The sequence below is a fragment of the Aptenodytes forsteri genome, unplaced genomic scaffold (genome assembly GCF_000699145.1).
Source record: "Aptenodytes forsteri isolate BGI_AS27 unplaced genomic scaffold, ASM69914v1 Scaffold209, whole genome shotgun sequence".
NCBI lineage: Eukaryota > Metazoa > Chordata > Aves > Sphenisciformes > Spheniscidae > Aptenodytes > Aptenodytes forsteri.
Genome location: NW_008795034.1, coordinates 803,808 through 815,928, shown reverse-complemented (window position 1 = coordinate 815,928; position 12,121 = coordinate 803,808). Strand labels below are relative to the sequence as shown.

General features: G+C 49.5%; 2 protein-coding genes across 2 annotated transcripts in view; both read left to right on the top strand.

Moving 5' to 3' along the window:
- Positions 1-6,315, top strand: part of MTMR4 (myotubularin related protein 4) — a 54,020-nt gene extending 47,705 nt beyond the window's left edge. Inside the window, exons 14-19 of the mRNA XM_009276389.1 lie at positions 601-771; positions 895-1,049; positions 1,414-2,659; positions 3,151-3,261; positions 3,541-3,629; positions 4,045-6,315. Coding sequence (XP_009274664.1) covers positions 601-771; positions 895-1,049; positions 1,414-2,659; positions 3,151-3,261; positions 3,541-3,629; positions 4,045-4,222 — 1,950 coding nt within the window. The 3' untranslated portion in view covers positions 4,223-6,315. The remainder of the gene's footprint in view (positions 1-600; positions 772-894; positions 1,050-1,413; positions 2,660-3,150; positions 3,262-3,540; positions 3,630-4,044) is intronic.
- Positions 6,316-6,695: 380 nt separating this feature from the next.
- Positions 6,696-12,121, top strand: part of HSF5 (heat shock transcription factor 5) — a 33,737-nt gene continuing 28,311 nt past the window's right edge. Inside the window, exons 1-3 of the mRNA XM_009276437.1 lie at positions 6,696-6,740; positions 9,928-9,999; positions 10,344-10,415. Of these exons, the coding sequence (XP_009274712.1) occupies positions 6,696-6,740; positions 9,928-9,999; positions 10,344-10,415 (189 nt within the window). The remainder of the gene's footprint in view (positions 6,741-9,927; positions 10,000-10,343; positions 10,416-12,121) is intronic.

Here is a 12,121-nt window from a genome sequence, read left to right as displayed (position 1 = left end):
GCATTCCTGACATACCTTCACTGTGTGGGTCCAGCCTTGCCCTTCAGCTGCGGTATTTTGACCTGGTTCTGTGTGTGTGTGATGCTTCTGCCGGCCTCTGTTTAGCTGCTTGCAATTTCCTCCTCCTCCCAGTGGGTACGGCAGGCTCAGAGTACCTAGCAGATTGCACAGTGATGAAAGGTTTATGTTCTCTGGTTTCTTTGAATCACTTCTTCTCCGGGTCCCTTTCTAGCCCAGTGAATTCAGATACCATCAGCAGCACTATTTTGATTAAAAGCCTGATTTCCATATCTCAGAGCAATAGGAGTCTGAAACATTTAAAAAAAAAAAATTAGGGGAACAATAGCTATTAATCTCTGTCTTATCAAATAGGGTTATAGAGGGATGGGTATGGTATCAGTTGACTGTTGCTTTCACTTGAAGTGGTCCCCGTTGCTCTCCCCTCTGTCCTGCCCTGTGTGGCAGACAGGACAGCAGTAGTGTCGCCGGCTGGGTAGGAAGCGCGTGAGCCATCCCGGAGGAGTGGAAGACGTTTCCCCTGCAGACAGGAGACACCGTTTCCCAATGGCCCTGACAATTGTTCCCCTTCTGATGCTGCAGGTGAAGCTGGTGCAGCACACGTATTCCTGCCTCTATGGGACCTTCCTTGGGAACAGCCCCTGCGAGCGAGAGATGCACAACATCTACAAGCGTACCTGCTCCGTGTGGTCCCTCCTGCGGGCTGGCAATAAGAACTTCCACAATCTTCTCTATATGCCAGGGTCCGAGCAGGTCAGTAGAGCTCCTGGCCCAGCTTTCCAGGCTCTCCGCCTGCCGGGCACCAGGGACTGTGTGGGGAGAGGTTGGAGGGGGTTTCCTTTTGCGTTCATCTCTGATTGTAAGTGGTTGCTGCAGGTGCTACATCCAGTGTGCCACGTGCGAGCGCTGCATGTCTGGACAGCAGTGTATCTCCCAGCTTCCTCGCCGCACCCTCTGGGACAGGATGACATGGACATTTACCCACCCCCTGGATCTCAGAGTCAGGAGTTCAGCGGCAGATGTTTGGACAGGTAAGAGCCTAGATCCCCAGGCCCAGGTTGCCTCCTGCCCACCAGGCCTTCTTTCCCTCCTTGCTCGTCATAGTTCCTCTGTTTTACCTGTTGTTCACATCTTTCCTGTGGAGAGCAAGAGCTCTGTAGCATTGTCCCAGCCACTTGGAGAAGAATGTGTACAGCTCCCTGCTGCACCTAAAAAGGCAGGCTGTGGAGGCCACGCTAGTGCTGTGCATTTCAGCTCGTGTTGCTGCAACGCCCCTCCCCACCCACCCCATGATCTGTAATTGGGAACATTTCCCTTCCCTCATCTCAGTTTTGACTGAAATGAGGGAAGTTTCAGGAGTTCTGTTGCGAGACTCGCTTTGGTTTTGGGTTCTAGATTACCAAAGACAAGATCTATGGATGACCTGCTCTCAGCCTGCGACTCCAGCAGCCCGCTGACCCGCACGTCTAGTGATCCAAACCTGAATAACCACTGTCAGGAAGTCCGGGTGGGCCTGGAAGCCCGGCATGCCACCGCTGAGGGAGCCGAGCTGCACTTGGGCGAAGGCAGTGCGGTGGGTGCAGGAGAGACACGGCAGGTGGAGGAGCAAGAGGAGAACGCTCCCCTGCAAGCCAACAGCGCTTGTAGCAGCCGTGCTGAGCACGAAGGGCATAGCAAGCAACTGAGCAGCTGGGCTTCTGTGTCAGCAAGCAGTGTCTCTCCGGAGGCAGAAAAGGGAAACGGAACATACACGGAGGAACTGGATGGCACGTGTCCAGCTCCAAATCCTTCCGGACAGGAAAATGTTGACAGGGTTTCCACCAGTTCCGGAAAGCAGTTAGAAACCGGTCCCCAGGAACCTTTGAAGGCTACTGGCATGGTGTCCAGTGGAGGAGGCTGCCCCAAGAGAAACACCGCCTGCCAAGACATTCCCAGCCAGGAGCCCCTGGCACCAAGCACCCCTTGTCAGGACATCCCAGGCCCTGCCCCAGGCGTCCCCTGCCAGGATGAAGACAACGGCAAAGGCGATGCTGGAAGGAGCGTGCCCTGCAAGGAGCCTGGCTGGCTGGGGAGAGTCCCGCTGGAGCAATGGCGCAAGCCCATTTCCCAGAGCCAAAGCAGCGAGTTCTCCTTCCTGGGGTCCAACTGGGACAGTTTTCAAGGAATGGTGACATCGCTCCCCAACGGGGAGCCTGCACCCAGACACCTCCTCTCCTATGGCTGCTGTAGCAAGAGGTTGAGCAGCAAACCTCTGCGGGCACCATGCCTGTGCCTCAGTGGCCAGTGGTCTGCCAGAGAAGGTGCGAAACCGTCACTCTGCGCTGGCCACGTCGGCACGCATTTTGCAGGCGTCGCAGGGAAGCCCAGCCGTTTGTGGCTACCCTGCCACCTGAAACAAGCGTCTGGTCCCAAGCACGTGCCGCCAAAATGTCCTTCCCCTGTGCCTCCTCTCTACCTGGACGATGACGGGCTCCCCTTCCCCACGGATGTGATTCAGCACAGGCTGCGGCAGATCGAGGCCAGCTACAAGCAGGAGGTGGAGCAGCTGCGCAGGCAGGTGCGAGAGCTGCAGCTGCGCCTGGACATCCGCCACTTCTGCGCCCCTCCGGCCGAGCCTCCGATGGACTACGAGGATGACTTTGTAAGTAACTGCCTCTAACACCCCAAACTCTGGCAGTGTGGCTCCTGGCCAGTGGTGGTCCCTGCACCCCCATTCGCACTGCCCTCTCCAACCCACAGTTCGCACTCTTGGAGTGGATAGTTAAGATTGTTCCTATGTTTCATAGAATCATTAAGGTTGGAAAAGACCTCTAAGATCATTGAGTCCAATCGTCAACCCAACACCGCCATGCCCACTAAACCATGTCCCTAAGCGAAACATGTCCCTGTTTCCTCAATCCTGTTCCACTCCTGTCCACGTGGTGTGTCCTCATGCCACCCAGAGGTCTCTCTGCTTCCTGAGGGCTAAGCAATGGCTCCTACACAGTCATGAATGTTTTACATCCTTGTATGGGGAGCTGTGGAGCCACCCCCATGCCCCTCACAAGCACTGAGTGTGGCTGGAGCAGGGAGTGCTCTTGACTCTGCGATTGAGGCAGCTGAGGGGATTTGTGACTTTGTCTCTTTTTGCAGACATGTCTGAAGGAATCGGATGGCAGCGACACTGAGGATTTCTGTTCCGATCATAGTGAAGACTGTTTGTCGGAAGCGAGCTGGGAGCCTGTTGATAAGAAGGAGACTGAGGTATGTGTCCTGTTACAGCAGCAGGAGAGAATGTTTCTTTCCTGGCAGCTAACTTTGGTGGTTACAGCAGCAGAGAGTGGGCTGGAAGCAAGGCAGAGAGCAGCCACCCTTGTCCTTTAACGCATCCTCTGCTGCTGCAGTGTCCGAGAGAAGGGGACCTGTGGGATGGGCTCGCTCTGGGCTAGCCTGTTGTGGCCCCAAACCTGCGCTGGGGTCCTGAGGGCCTGGTCTGTGTGGTGTTACAAACTGAAAGCTGATGAGGGCTGGTGTTTGCCCTAGGTCACGCGGTGGGTTCCAGACCACATGGCCTCGCATTGTTTTAACTGCGATTGTGAATTCTGGCTGGCCAAACGGAGGCATCACTGCAGGTAAGTGATATTATCGCTGTAGTTCCACTCTTCTTCTCAGCCTGTTTCTCGTGAACCTCACAAAATGCTTGTCTGCGATGTTCGTTCGTTCCCTCCAGCTCCCAGGAGAAAGTTTTAGGTCTTTCCTTTATTTGCCAGGCCTCATAAATTCCCTGCAGATTTCCATTCTACATTGTTCTTGTTTCTGTTTTTCCAGGGCCTTTGATCTTTCTCTTGGGTAGTAATGCCCGTTAGTTCCTTTTTAGTGCTAGCCACTTAGCTTGCCCTGGAGACCACAGTACACGTTTTAAGAAATATGTTGACAAGTCATAAGTAAGGCTGGTACTTTGCCCCTGAACTGGATCCTTTGCGCTTGCTGAAGTTTTGCGGTGGTGTTCCCAGCTCTCTCTTCACTGCTTTTCTTGCTCCTTGACAGGAACTGTGGGAACGTGTTTTGTGCTGGTTGCTGCCATCTGAAGTTGCCCATCCCTGATCAGCAGTTGTACGACCCTGTCCTCGTGTGTAACTCCTGTTATGACCACATCCAAGTGTCTCGTGCCAGGGAGCTCATGAGCCAACATCTGAAGAAACCCATCGCCACAGCTTCCAGCTGAATGCCAGACAAGGGACCTGTCTACGCCCAGCCTTTTCTCTCATGGGTTTGAAGGGTGACTCTGCCTCCACTGTAATTGTGAAGGCCGTTGGTGCCACACTTGAACACCAAGCTTGAATGCACTGTCTTCAGCAGTCTTGCTATCAGCGTGGAGCAGAGGAGCTCAGATTAGAGAGTATGGTGTATGTCCCCACTCTGGTACCGGTGGGCCCGTACGTTGTAGTCTGACGACCCAGGGCTAAAGAGGGGATTGCAACCTCTTTCTTTTGTGGGCTGGAGAGCGATGTTTTCACAGATATTGCCTGTGCAAAGTACCCCCAAAGCAATAGAAAGGCATGTTTAGAACCAACCCCCCCTAAAGGCAGGCTGCTGTACGAGAAGAAAGAGGGCAGACTCCAGGTGGTACCGTGTGCTTTGGAAGGGCCTCAGCCTGGAGCAGTTCTGTAGATTCTCTTTCCATGAGTGTGATTTGCGATCAGCTTGGTGAACAAGACTCACTAGCCATCACTAATTGACTTTCTCTTATGCGTTGAAGAGAAATTCATTCTGGCTGAAAACGGGCCGAGCAGATCTTGCCCGTTTTCACGCTCCGCTAGGATTGGTGAACGCACTTGACTTTGCCCCTGCCCCCCAACACTGCGGGGAGACGGGAGATTGGCTTTTTCACTTCTGCTCTGCCCGTCTGCTTTGTCTGCGGTCGTGTCACAGCCTGGTGCTAACACAGGAGTGGCACCCTGATCCTCTCCTGGCATGGAAACAGAACTCGTGTTCCTGTGTTGCTCCTCCTCCCCTTTTCTGCCCTCAGCTCTCCACTTCCTACTGCTCTTTATCCTGAAAACTTGATACCTTGAGGGTATAGGCCATAATGTGTTGTTTTACCTCCTGGAATGTGCTGTCTGGTGTATGTGAGGGTTTCAGTCCAAATGCTGCTATATATTTCTGTGCACTTAATGTAACCCGAAGAAGGGAGAACGAAGCATCGATACCAAAATGGGGGTGGGGAAGGACACTGGCTGACATAGACACTACAGTCTGTGCTTTTCACTTTAGGATGTACAGCCGAGCTACAGTGATAAACACGACGTGTGGCATCTGTTCAGTGGTGGAAACAATCTCTCTGACTTGCCCCAGCGCTACCTAAAATGCCTCTTGAATTTGACTTCTTTTTTGTCTCCTGTACAGTGGTCAAAGTTCAGAGTTGCCAACTTGTAATTGCCTCTCTACTTCTTCTTTAAACTAGAGAGCAGGAATCCCAACTCATTCTAAGGAAAAGGAACTGGGTTTAGAAAGAAAGAAAGGTTTAGAAAGAAAGTGGGCTTCAGGTGGGCTTTTAATCCCTAGACCCCTCGGGGAGTATCCATCCTGCCTCCTTTCTAAGAAATCTGTGGATGTTAATGAGGAAGAAGAGTTTGAAAGTGGGGCATTTCTTTGCAGAAGTGTAGGTTTTCTTTCCAGCTAAATGAAAATGTCCGATATATTCTGCACCTCATGAGCTGAGACTTTGTATGTGGGGGGAAGGACCGGTGAGGACATTTGGCCTACTAACAAGGCAAAGTACTTTACGCTGTTGCGGTCTCCCAAGTTTTTTGCTAATGGTATGTCATCTCCGTCGGAGGGAATGGAATAATGACCCTTTCCTGCACTTTGATATGTCAGCCTCTGGTTTTGTAAATCCCAATAGTGCAAGCAAAGCTAGCATCATCTGAAGACCCTGTACTTACTTGGACTCTGCTTCTTTTCCGTACTGGGAACAACCAATATGGCTTTGGGAAGAGAAGGCACCTTGCTTCAGATTCTCCCCTGCCTTGTACCTTGCAGTCATTGCCAGACATGGAAGAGTGACCGCTGGGCTGGCAGAAGAAACTGGATTTGCTCCTGTTCTGCACGTGTTGGAATGGCTGCAAGCAATAAGGAAGCCAGTAACTAGGTACTCCTGGCCCTTCCGTTCAGGCCATTAGTCCAAACTGCTTTTAGCTCGTGTGAGTTTCAGCGTCACAATGTGCTGGCCAAAAACTCTAAAATCAGTTCAATAGCATTGTGACAAACAAAATGTGCTGTACAACTCAATACAGTCGAAATAAAATCTCTATATTAGTGCTGCTGTGTTTGGACCCATTCTTTAGTTTGTGGTGAATTCTTCTTGCACAGGGCTCCGCAGGCGGCTGTTACTTGCTACCTTTTCCCTTGATTTAAGGTACGTTAGGAATTTAATATCCCCTCTCACAAATAAGAATCAAGGGTAGGACACAAAGCACCCTGTGCTATGGTCTTCTACCCCGAGGCCCTCTGCTCTCTCCCGAACAAACCTGCAGCTGCCCAGGATATCAGCCCCTTCCAGCCTCTCCCATAATAACTCGGTGAGGGATTTTTCTTTTCCAAAGAGCAGCTGTGAGGCAGGAGTCGCTAGCTCTTCACCAACACGTTTATACCACTTTTTGCCTGGTAGGCTGTGTGGATGTGTTCCTCTATGCAGGATGACGGATGGGGACTGTTGTGCTGGTGTGCCAAGGGTGATGCAGGTAAGTTTGTGGTGGAGCTGGAGAGAATCTTTCAGAAAGCCTGTCCTCAATTTAAAGCATCCAGGGATCTTAAAATTGAGCAGATCCCTGGTAAACTACTCCCATAGTTCGGGTCAGTGTTCGTGTCAGACAGGTAGTACCTAAACGCTTTGTTGTATTAGAAATGTTAGGAGCAAGAGAGCTTGTCGCATTTAAAAATTAACCATTGCTTCTGAAACGCTCACACAGAAGAAGGTCATCTTTGGAGGCAGTGTTGCTGAATATTAATCATGAACGATGCTTTTACAAGAAAGGACAGTCTACTGATTAACTTCCAGGCTCTCTGGTCTTAACAGTTCCAATGTCATCCTGATGGGCAGTGGAAGGCTGGCTGCTGGACTGTTGCATGACCCTTTGGCTTCTCCTCACCAGCTGGGACAATGCTTCAGCAGAATTTCCCCCTGTGCATTCAAAGCTGAATTCAAAGGCATTTTGCTTGAGACACTCATGACTTGTAATGTCAGGCTGGCCACGCCAGCAAAGGGCACTGAACGCTCATGATTATTGAGCACAGAACAAAGCATTATCACTTAAAGAATATAAAGCCATAATTTGCCAACACGTTCACCCTGAGGTAATCTATACGTGCGCTGAAATGTGTCTAAACCTGGCACAAACAGCGAGATCAAAGCCTTCCCCTATCAGTGCACTAACTGCCGTGAATTCTTAGCAAATTAACAACCGGAACTGCTTATGATGTACTATAATATCTCATCAGCCACCGAACAAAACAAACAGATTTAGGTGTAGTGAGAAGCCAGGTCAAGCTTGTGATGGTTGGTATTATTCAGCTGCTAAGCCATTAATAGATAATGCTAAAACTGCAGGGGATGTGAAGAGACACGTTAAGCCTTGGTTATGAAAGAAGAAAAGAGGAACAAGATGCGTGGCCGCCTTGTGAACCCTGCGAGTGCTGAGCGGGAAACAGTTTAAAGTGAGAGAGACAGACGAGGATGCAGGCTTTCTGAGGGTGCGTTTGGTGTGTTTCCGTCCATTCAGTTTTCAGTGTAAGCGATAAATAGTAGTACGTTTCTCTCCCAAAATGTTAGGCTTCTGTGAAAGTGAACTTTGGGCACTGGCGTTTATTTATGGTACCTTGGGTGTCTCTAGATCTCCTAAGTTAAAACTAATACAGATGTCAAATTGTCCTTAGGTAAAAGATGCTGCATGCAGTCTCCAGTATGTTAAAAATCGTAATAATTTAAAAAAAAAACCCAACAAACCAGTCACCCAAAGCAGCACACAACTTCAGTCTCACAAAGTTTGGGCCAGTCATGCAACTCTGCTCTCCCACGTAAGCGTCGTTTTTACTGACGCGTTCGTATGCAATTCTTTCTCACTGAACGCCCAGTCAGTTCTGAGTCCCTGTGTCAACCTCTGCGTTGAAAACCCGGGTGCGGTGCCACCCTGCTGGGCTGGCCCGTGCCAAGGGGAGTGCTCCGGCGAGATGACAGGGGCCTAAGGGTAAGCCTCGGTTGGGGGGTATTTACAAGCTTTAGATGTCCCGGGACAAAATATTCATCATTGCAAGTGCCACTGCTCTTTTGTTGACTGTAGACTGACTTCGCAGTCAGACAGCAAAGTGCTCCCTGCCACATTCTAATAAAGTAGTCATATTGTTCAAAAACGAGCTAGAAAATTTGCTATAGTGGCAAAGAACAATGTATCTTCACTTGTGGTTGGAAAAAAAAATGCAGGTTTCATTTAGATTTGCAGAAAGACAAAATTTTTGTTGTGGGGTTTTTTTTTCAATGGCTGCAAAGGCACTTGCCAAAGGAAAGTATTTGGCGTGGCTGTGTCAGAAATAAAGACTGACGTGTGTGGCTCAACAGATTCAGGATATACGCTGTGCAGAGCATCTTCCTTTCGAATGCACGGTAAGCAAACTATTTGCTAAAATAGTTTACTTCAGTGGTATTGAAAGAAGGGAGGCATGCAGCATCACAGACTTGTAACAGGTGAGCATCTAAAGAGGAGCAGATCCAACAGAGTCCACAAAGCCAGAAGGGGGGACAATCCTTGCAATGAATTCCTGTGTGGAACCCCAGTTCCCAGTTAGTGATTGAATTATGGAGGCAGCAGTGGTGCTACCAACCCACAGCTGTGTGTGAAGGAAACTCGGGCGCCGGGGAGGAGAGAACTGTGCTGCCGGGTGGGTTGCGCTCCTCACCCTTCTCTTCAGAGCCAGAGCATTGTAGTTTGGGGAAGAAAGAGTGAATACTGTAGGTCAGGCTGGAAGGGTGACAAGGCAGGTGTTGAGTGAAGGCTGGAGGGGGAGATAAAAGCGTCCATGAAAAGAGAGGTAGAGAGGAAGCAGCAGTAAGGCTGGCTGAAAAGGCTGGGCACTGTTGTCAGCTGACAATGTTACCTGTAAATCCTGTGCAGTCGAACGGCTTTTGACTGAGCTACTACATTTCTCACTAAAAAGCATTTCATTATTATTGCAGCTCGTCCTCTCCAAGCGAGAGGAAACTTCCAGTGTTCCCCAGAATAAGTTGTTCTGGGGAGCCCCTGCATTAAGTCTAAGGCACAAGGGGTTCAGAGGCCGATCTACGGAGAGTGCTAAAGGGACCGTTACCTCTCTTCTCATCATCAGGCTTGCTTGGCGAGTCAAGTGCATTCGCTGCCAGAGAGCTACGAAGCTGTTTCCTTCGTGCTGTACCTCCTGCCGCACCTGCTGTAAGACGATGTCTCGTGTGACCTGGCGTGAGTAGTGAGGCACTGAAAGGTGCAAGCCACGGCTGTGCTGGGAGCATGCAGCGCTCTGGATGCTGATGAAAACCACCATTCTGTCTTTAAAAAGTCATCTGTTTTGCATCTACGGGCTCAACTTCAAAGTACTGAAGGAAACGCTTAAAAGGGACCTGTGTTTCTGGGCTTTAGTTTCAGGGGCTTTGTAGTTTTAGGGACTCGGTCTCTGCATTTCAGTTACGGACTACATGCTGCTGGCTCTGACCTGAGTTACGGATGATACAAGGAAAACCCCACCTATCCCACCGTCAGGTAGTCGTAGTCTTCTTGCACTCCTGCTGCACAGGGAGAGAGGAGAAGCCTTAAATTGTTTAATTGAAGTAATGCAAAAGACAATCTCAGGAATGCTGAGAAAATGTTTTTGCGAAGGGGACTTTTTTCTTGATTTCTTTTTCAGGTTTGCGTTCAGTACGCTTTACTGAAGTTTTGGCTGTTTACACTGAGCAACCATTACATAATTCTTAAAAGAGTAAGTTATTACTGAGGAAATAAAAACGCAAAGCCTCTTGGGAAGACGGCGGCATGAGTTCCCTAGAATTGTAGGCCATTAATCCCTGGGGTAAAGCAACATCCTTCTATGGTGCAGGATTTTAGCTTTGATGACAACGCTGACAAAAGTTCTGCTCCTTCCTGCTGTTGCTACTGACTCAGAATAATGATAAATGTGCTAAATCTGCCAAAGGCAGGCAGAGACTGAGAGAAATAATCAGCCAGTCTGCTGAAAAAGAGGCAAAAATAATCTCTTCTAATCTCTCCTTATCATAATTTTTCCTTGTCCTGTTTCCTGTTTTACCTGTCTGCTTTAATTTGAAGTGGGGAACTCTGTTAGCAACCCCACCCAAAATATTTAAGCTAGTCAGTCTAACATCTTTTTCCTCGCTTCAGCTACGCGGAAGAGCAGTGATTTTGCTTTCGGTTTACAAATAGGAACGGTTTCCCATCAGTTTATTCAATTTTGTCCCCTTTCCAAAACTTATTTCACTTTCACTTGCCTTGGTGGTTTGGGGCTGTGCTGTAAACCAAAGCAATAAGGATGATTTCAGTTACAGAAGGGGTTTGGTTTTGTACCTTCTTGCCAAGAAATCTTATGACAACTCTAAGGTAATGTATTTAAGGCCACGAAATATGCAGGTGCTCAATCTTCTCACTGCTTTCTTGCTCTGAGGGCAGCCAAGATAGAGGAATATCATTTTCTTCTTCTGTCACTGCTGGTGACCCAGGGACAGGATGCAAGCAGAGGGGGATTACCATACTCTTCCTTTCCCAGCTCCTTGCTCTTCTTCCCCTTTTGGTTCATAGCAGATTCTTGTTCTAAAACTGTAAGAATGGTTATGCTAGGCTAGGGAAAAAAAAAGTCCGTGTAGTCTGCCTCCAGTCATAGCTAACAGCAGAACCCAGGTACATCTCGGGTATGAACTCTGAGCTTCCGCTAGTGCACAGTTCGAGGGCTAGCAGTGACAAAGGTGCCACCTTTAAGAGCTATATTCTTTGTGAATATAGCTAATCTCTGCCCCCCCCCAGTAGCATTTTGGTACCCAAAACATCCCATGGCAATTAGTTCCCCAGTTTCCCTGTGATTAAGTACCTGATTTGATTTCTTCTATTTGACCTCCTTCATTAGTCATGCTCACCTCCTTTATACTACCTACAATTTTACTACCTACCTCTTTATATAATAAAACCCCCTCTGAAGATTTCTTCTTCAGCATTTCCTTCTGTTGAAGCTAGTTCATATCCTTGACGCTGATTTTCTGTATCCCATTTTAACTCTACCCAATCTGTTCTGGAGCGGGGGAGATCAGAACTGCACACGTTTGGGGTTTTTTTAGGGTAAATGTGACACTTCTAATTCCTGCTTTGTTCTGTATTCCTCTTCCAATCCCGCCTAAACTCGTTTTCTTTGCCCTTTTGTGAACTGCCAGTGAACTTAGAGCAGAGGTTTGAAAGCGTCAGCTTAAACTTAATTGTTTCTTTCATGAGTGGTAATCATCAGTTCAAACGTCATCACCGTGTATGTATAGTTAGGATTATCTATCACATGTTTATCAGCACTGTATTTCCCCGATGTGCAGTGCTTTCCCCAGCCCGTAAGTACCAGGAGGTAGATCTGCAGTCCGTCACGGTGCTGTTGTCCTGAAGAAGTTAGGACGATCAGCAGAAATCGCCACCTTGTTCACCACCCTCTTCTCCATATTACTACTCTGTGGGACTCAATTCAATTCCTTTCGTGAAACCCGGCCCTTCAGCACCGCTCTTCATTCCTACCGTTTGACCCCAGACCCCAGGGAGCAGCCCTGGCCGCGGCCTCCTCCAGCGCAGTCCTCCTCCATCCACAGGTGTGTGAGGCTGGGGTCCTCATGAGGACACACTTTCTCCACTCTACCACCTTTTTAACCTCTTTCCGCGGGTCCGGGCTGGTGGCAGGGCGTCCACCCACGCTTTGGTTCGGGGACCTCCAGCCTCCCCCCGGGATGCCTCTGGGCTGGCGGCGGGGCCGTTCCGAGCAGCAGGGTTCACCCCCGGGTCTCAGCTGCCCGCTCCCTCACGGGACCGATGTGAGCTGCCGGTGGCACCGGGGCTGAGGGGGGCGG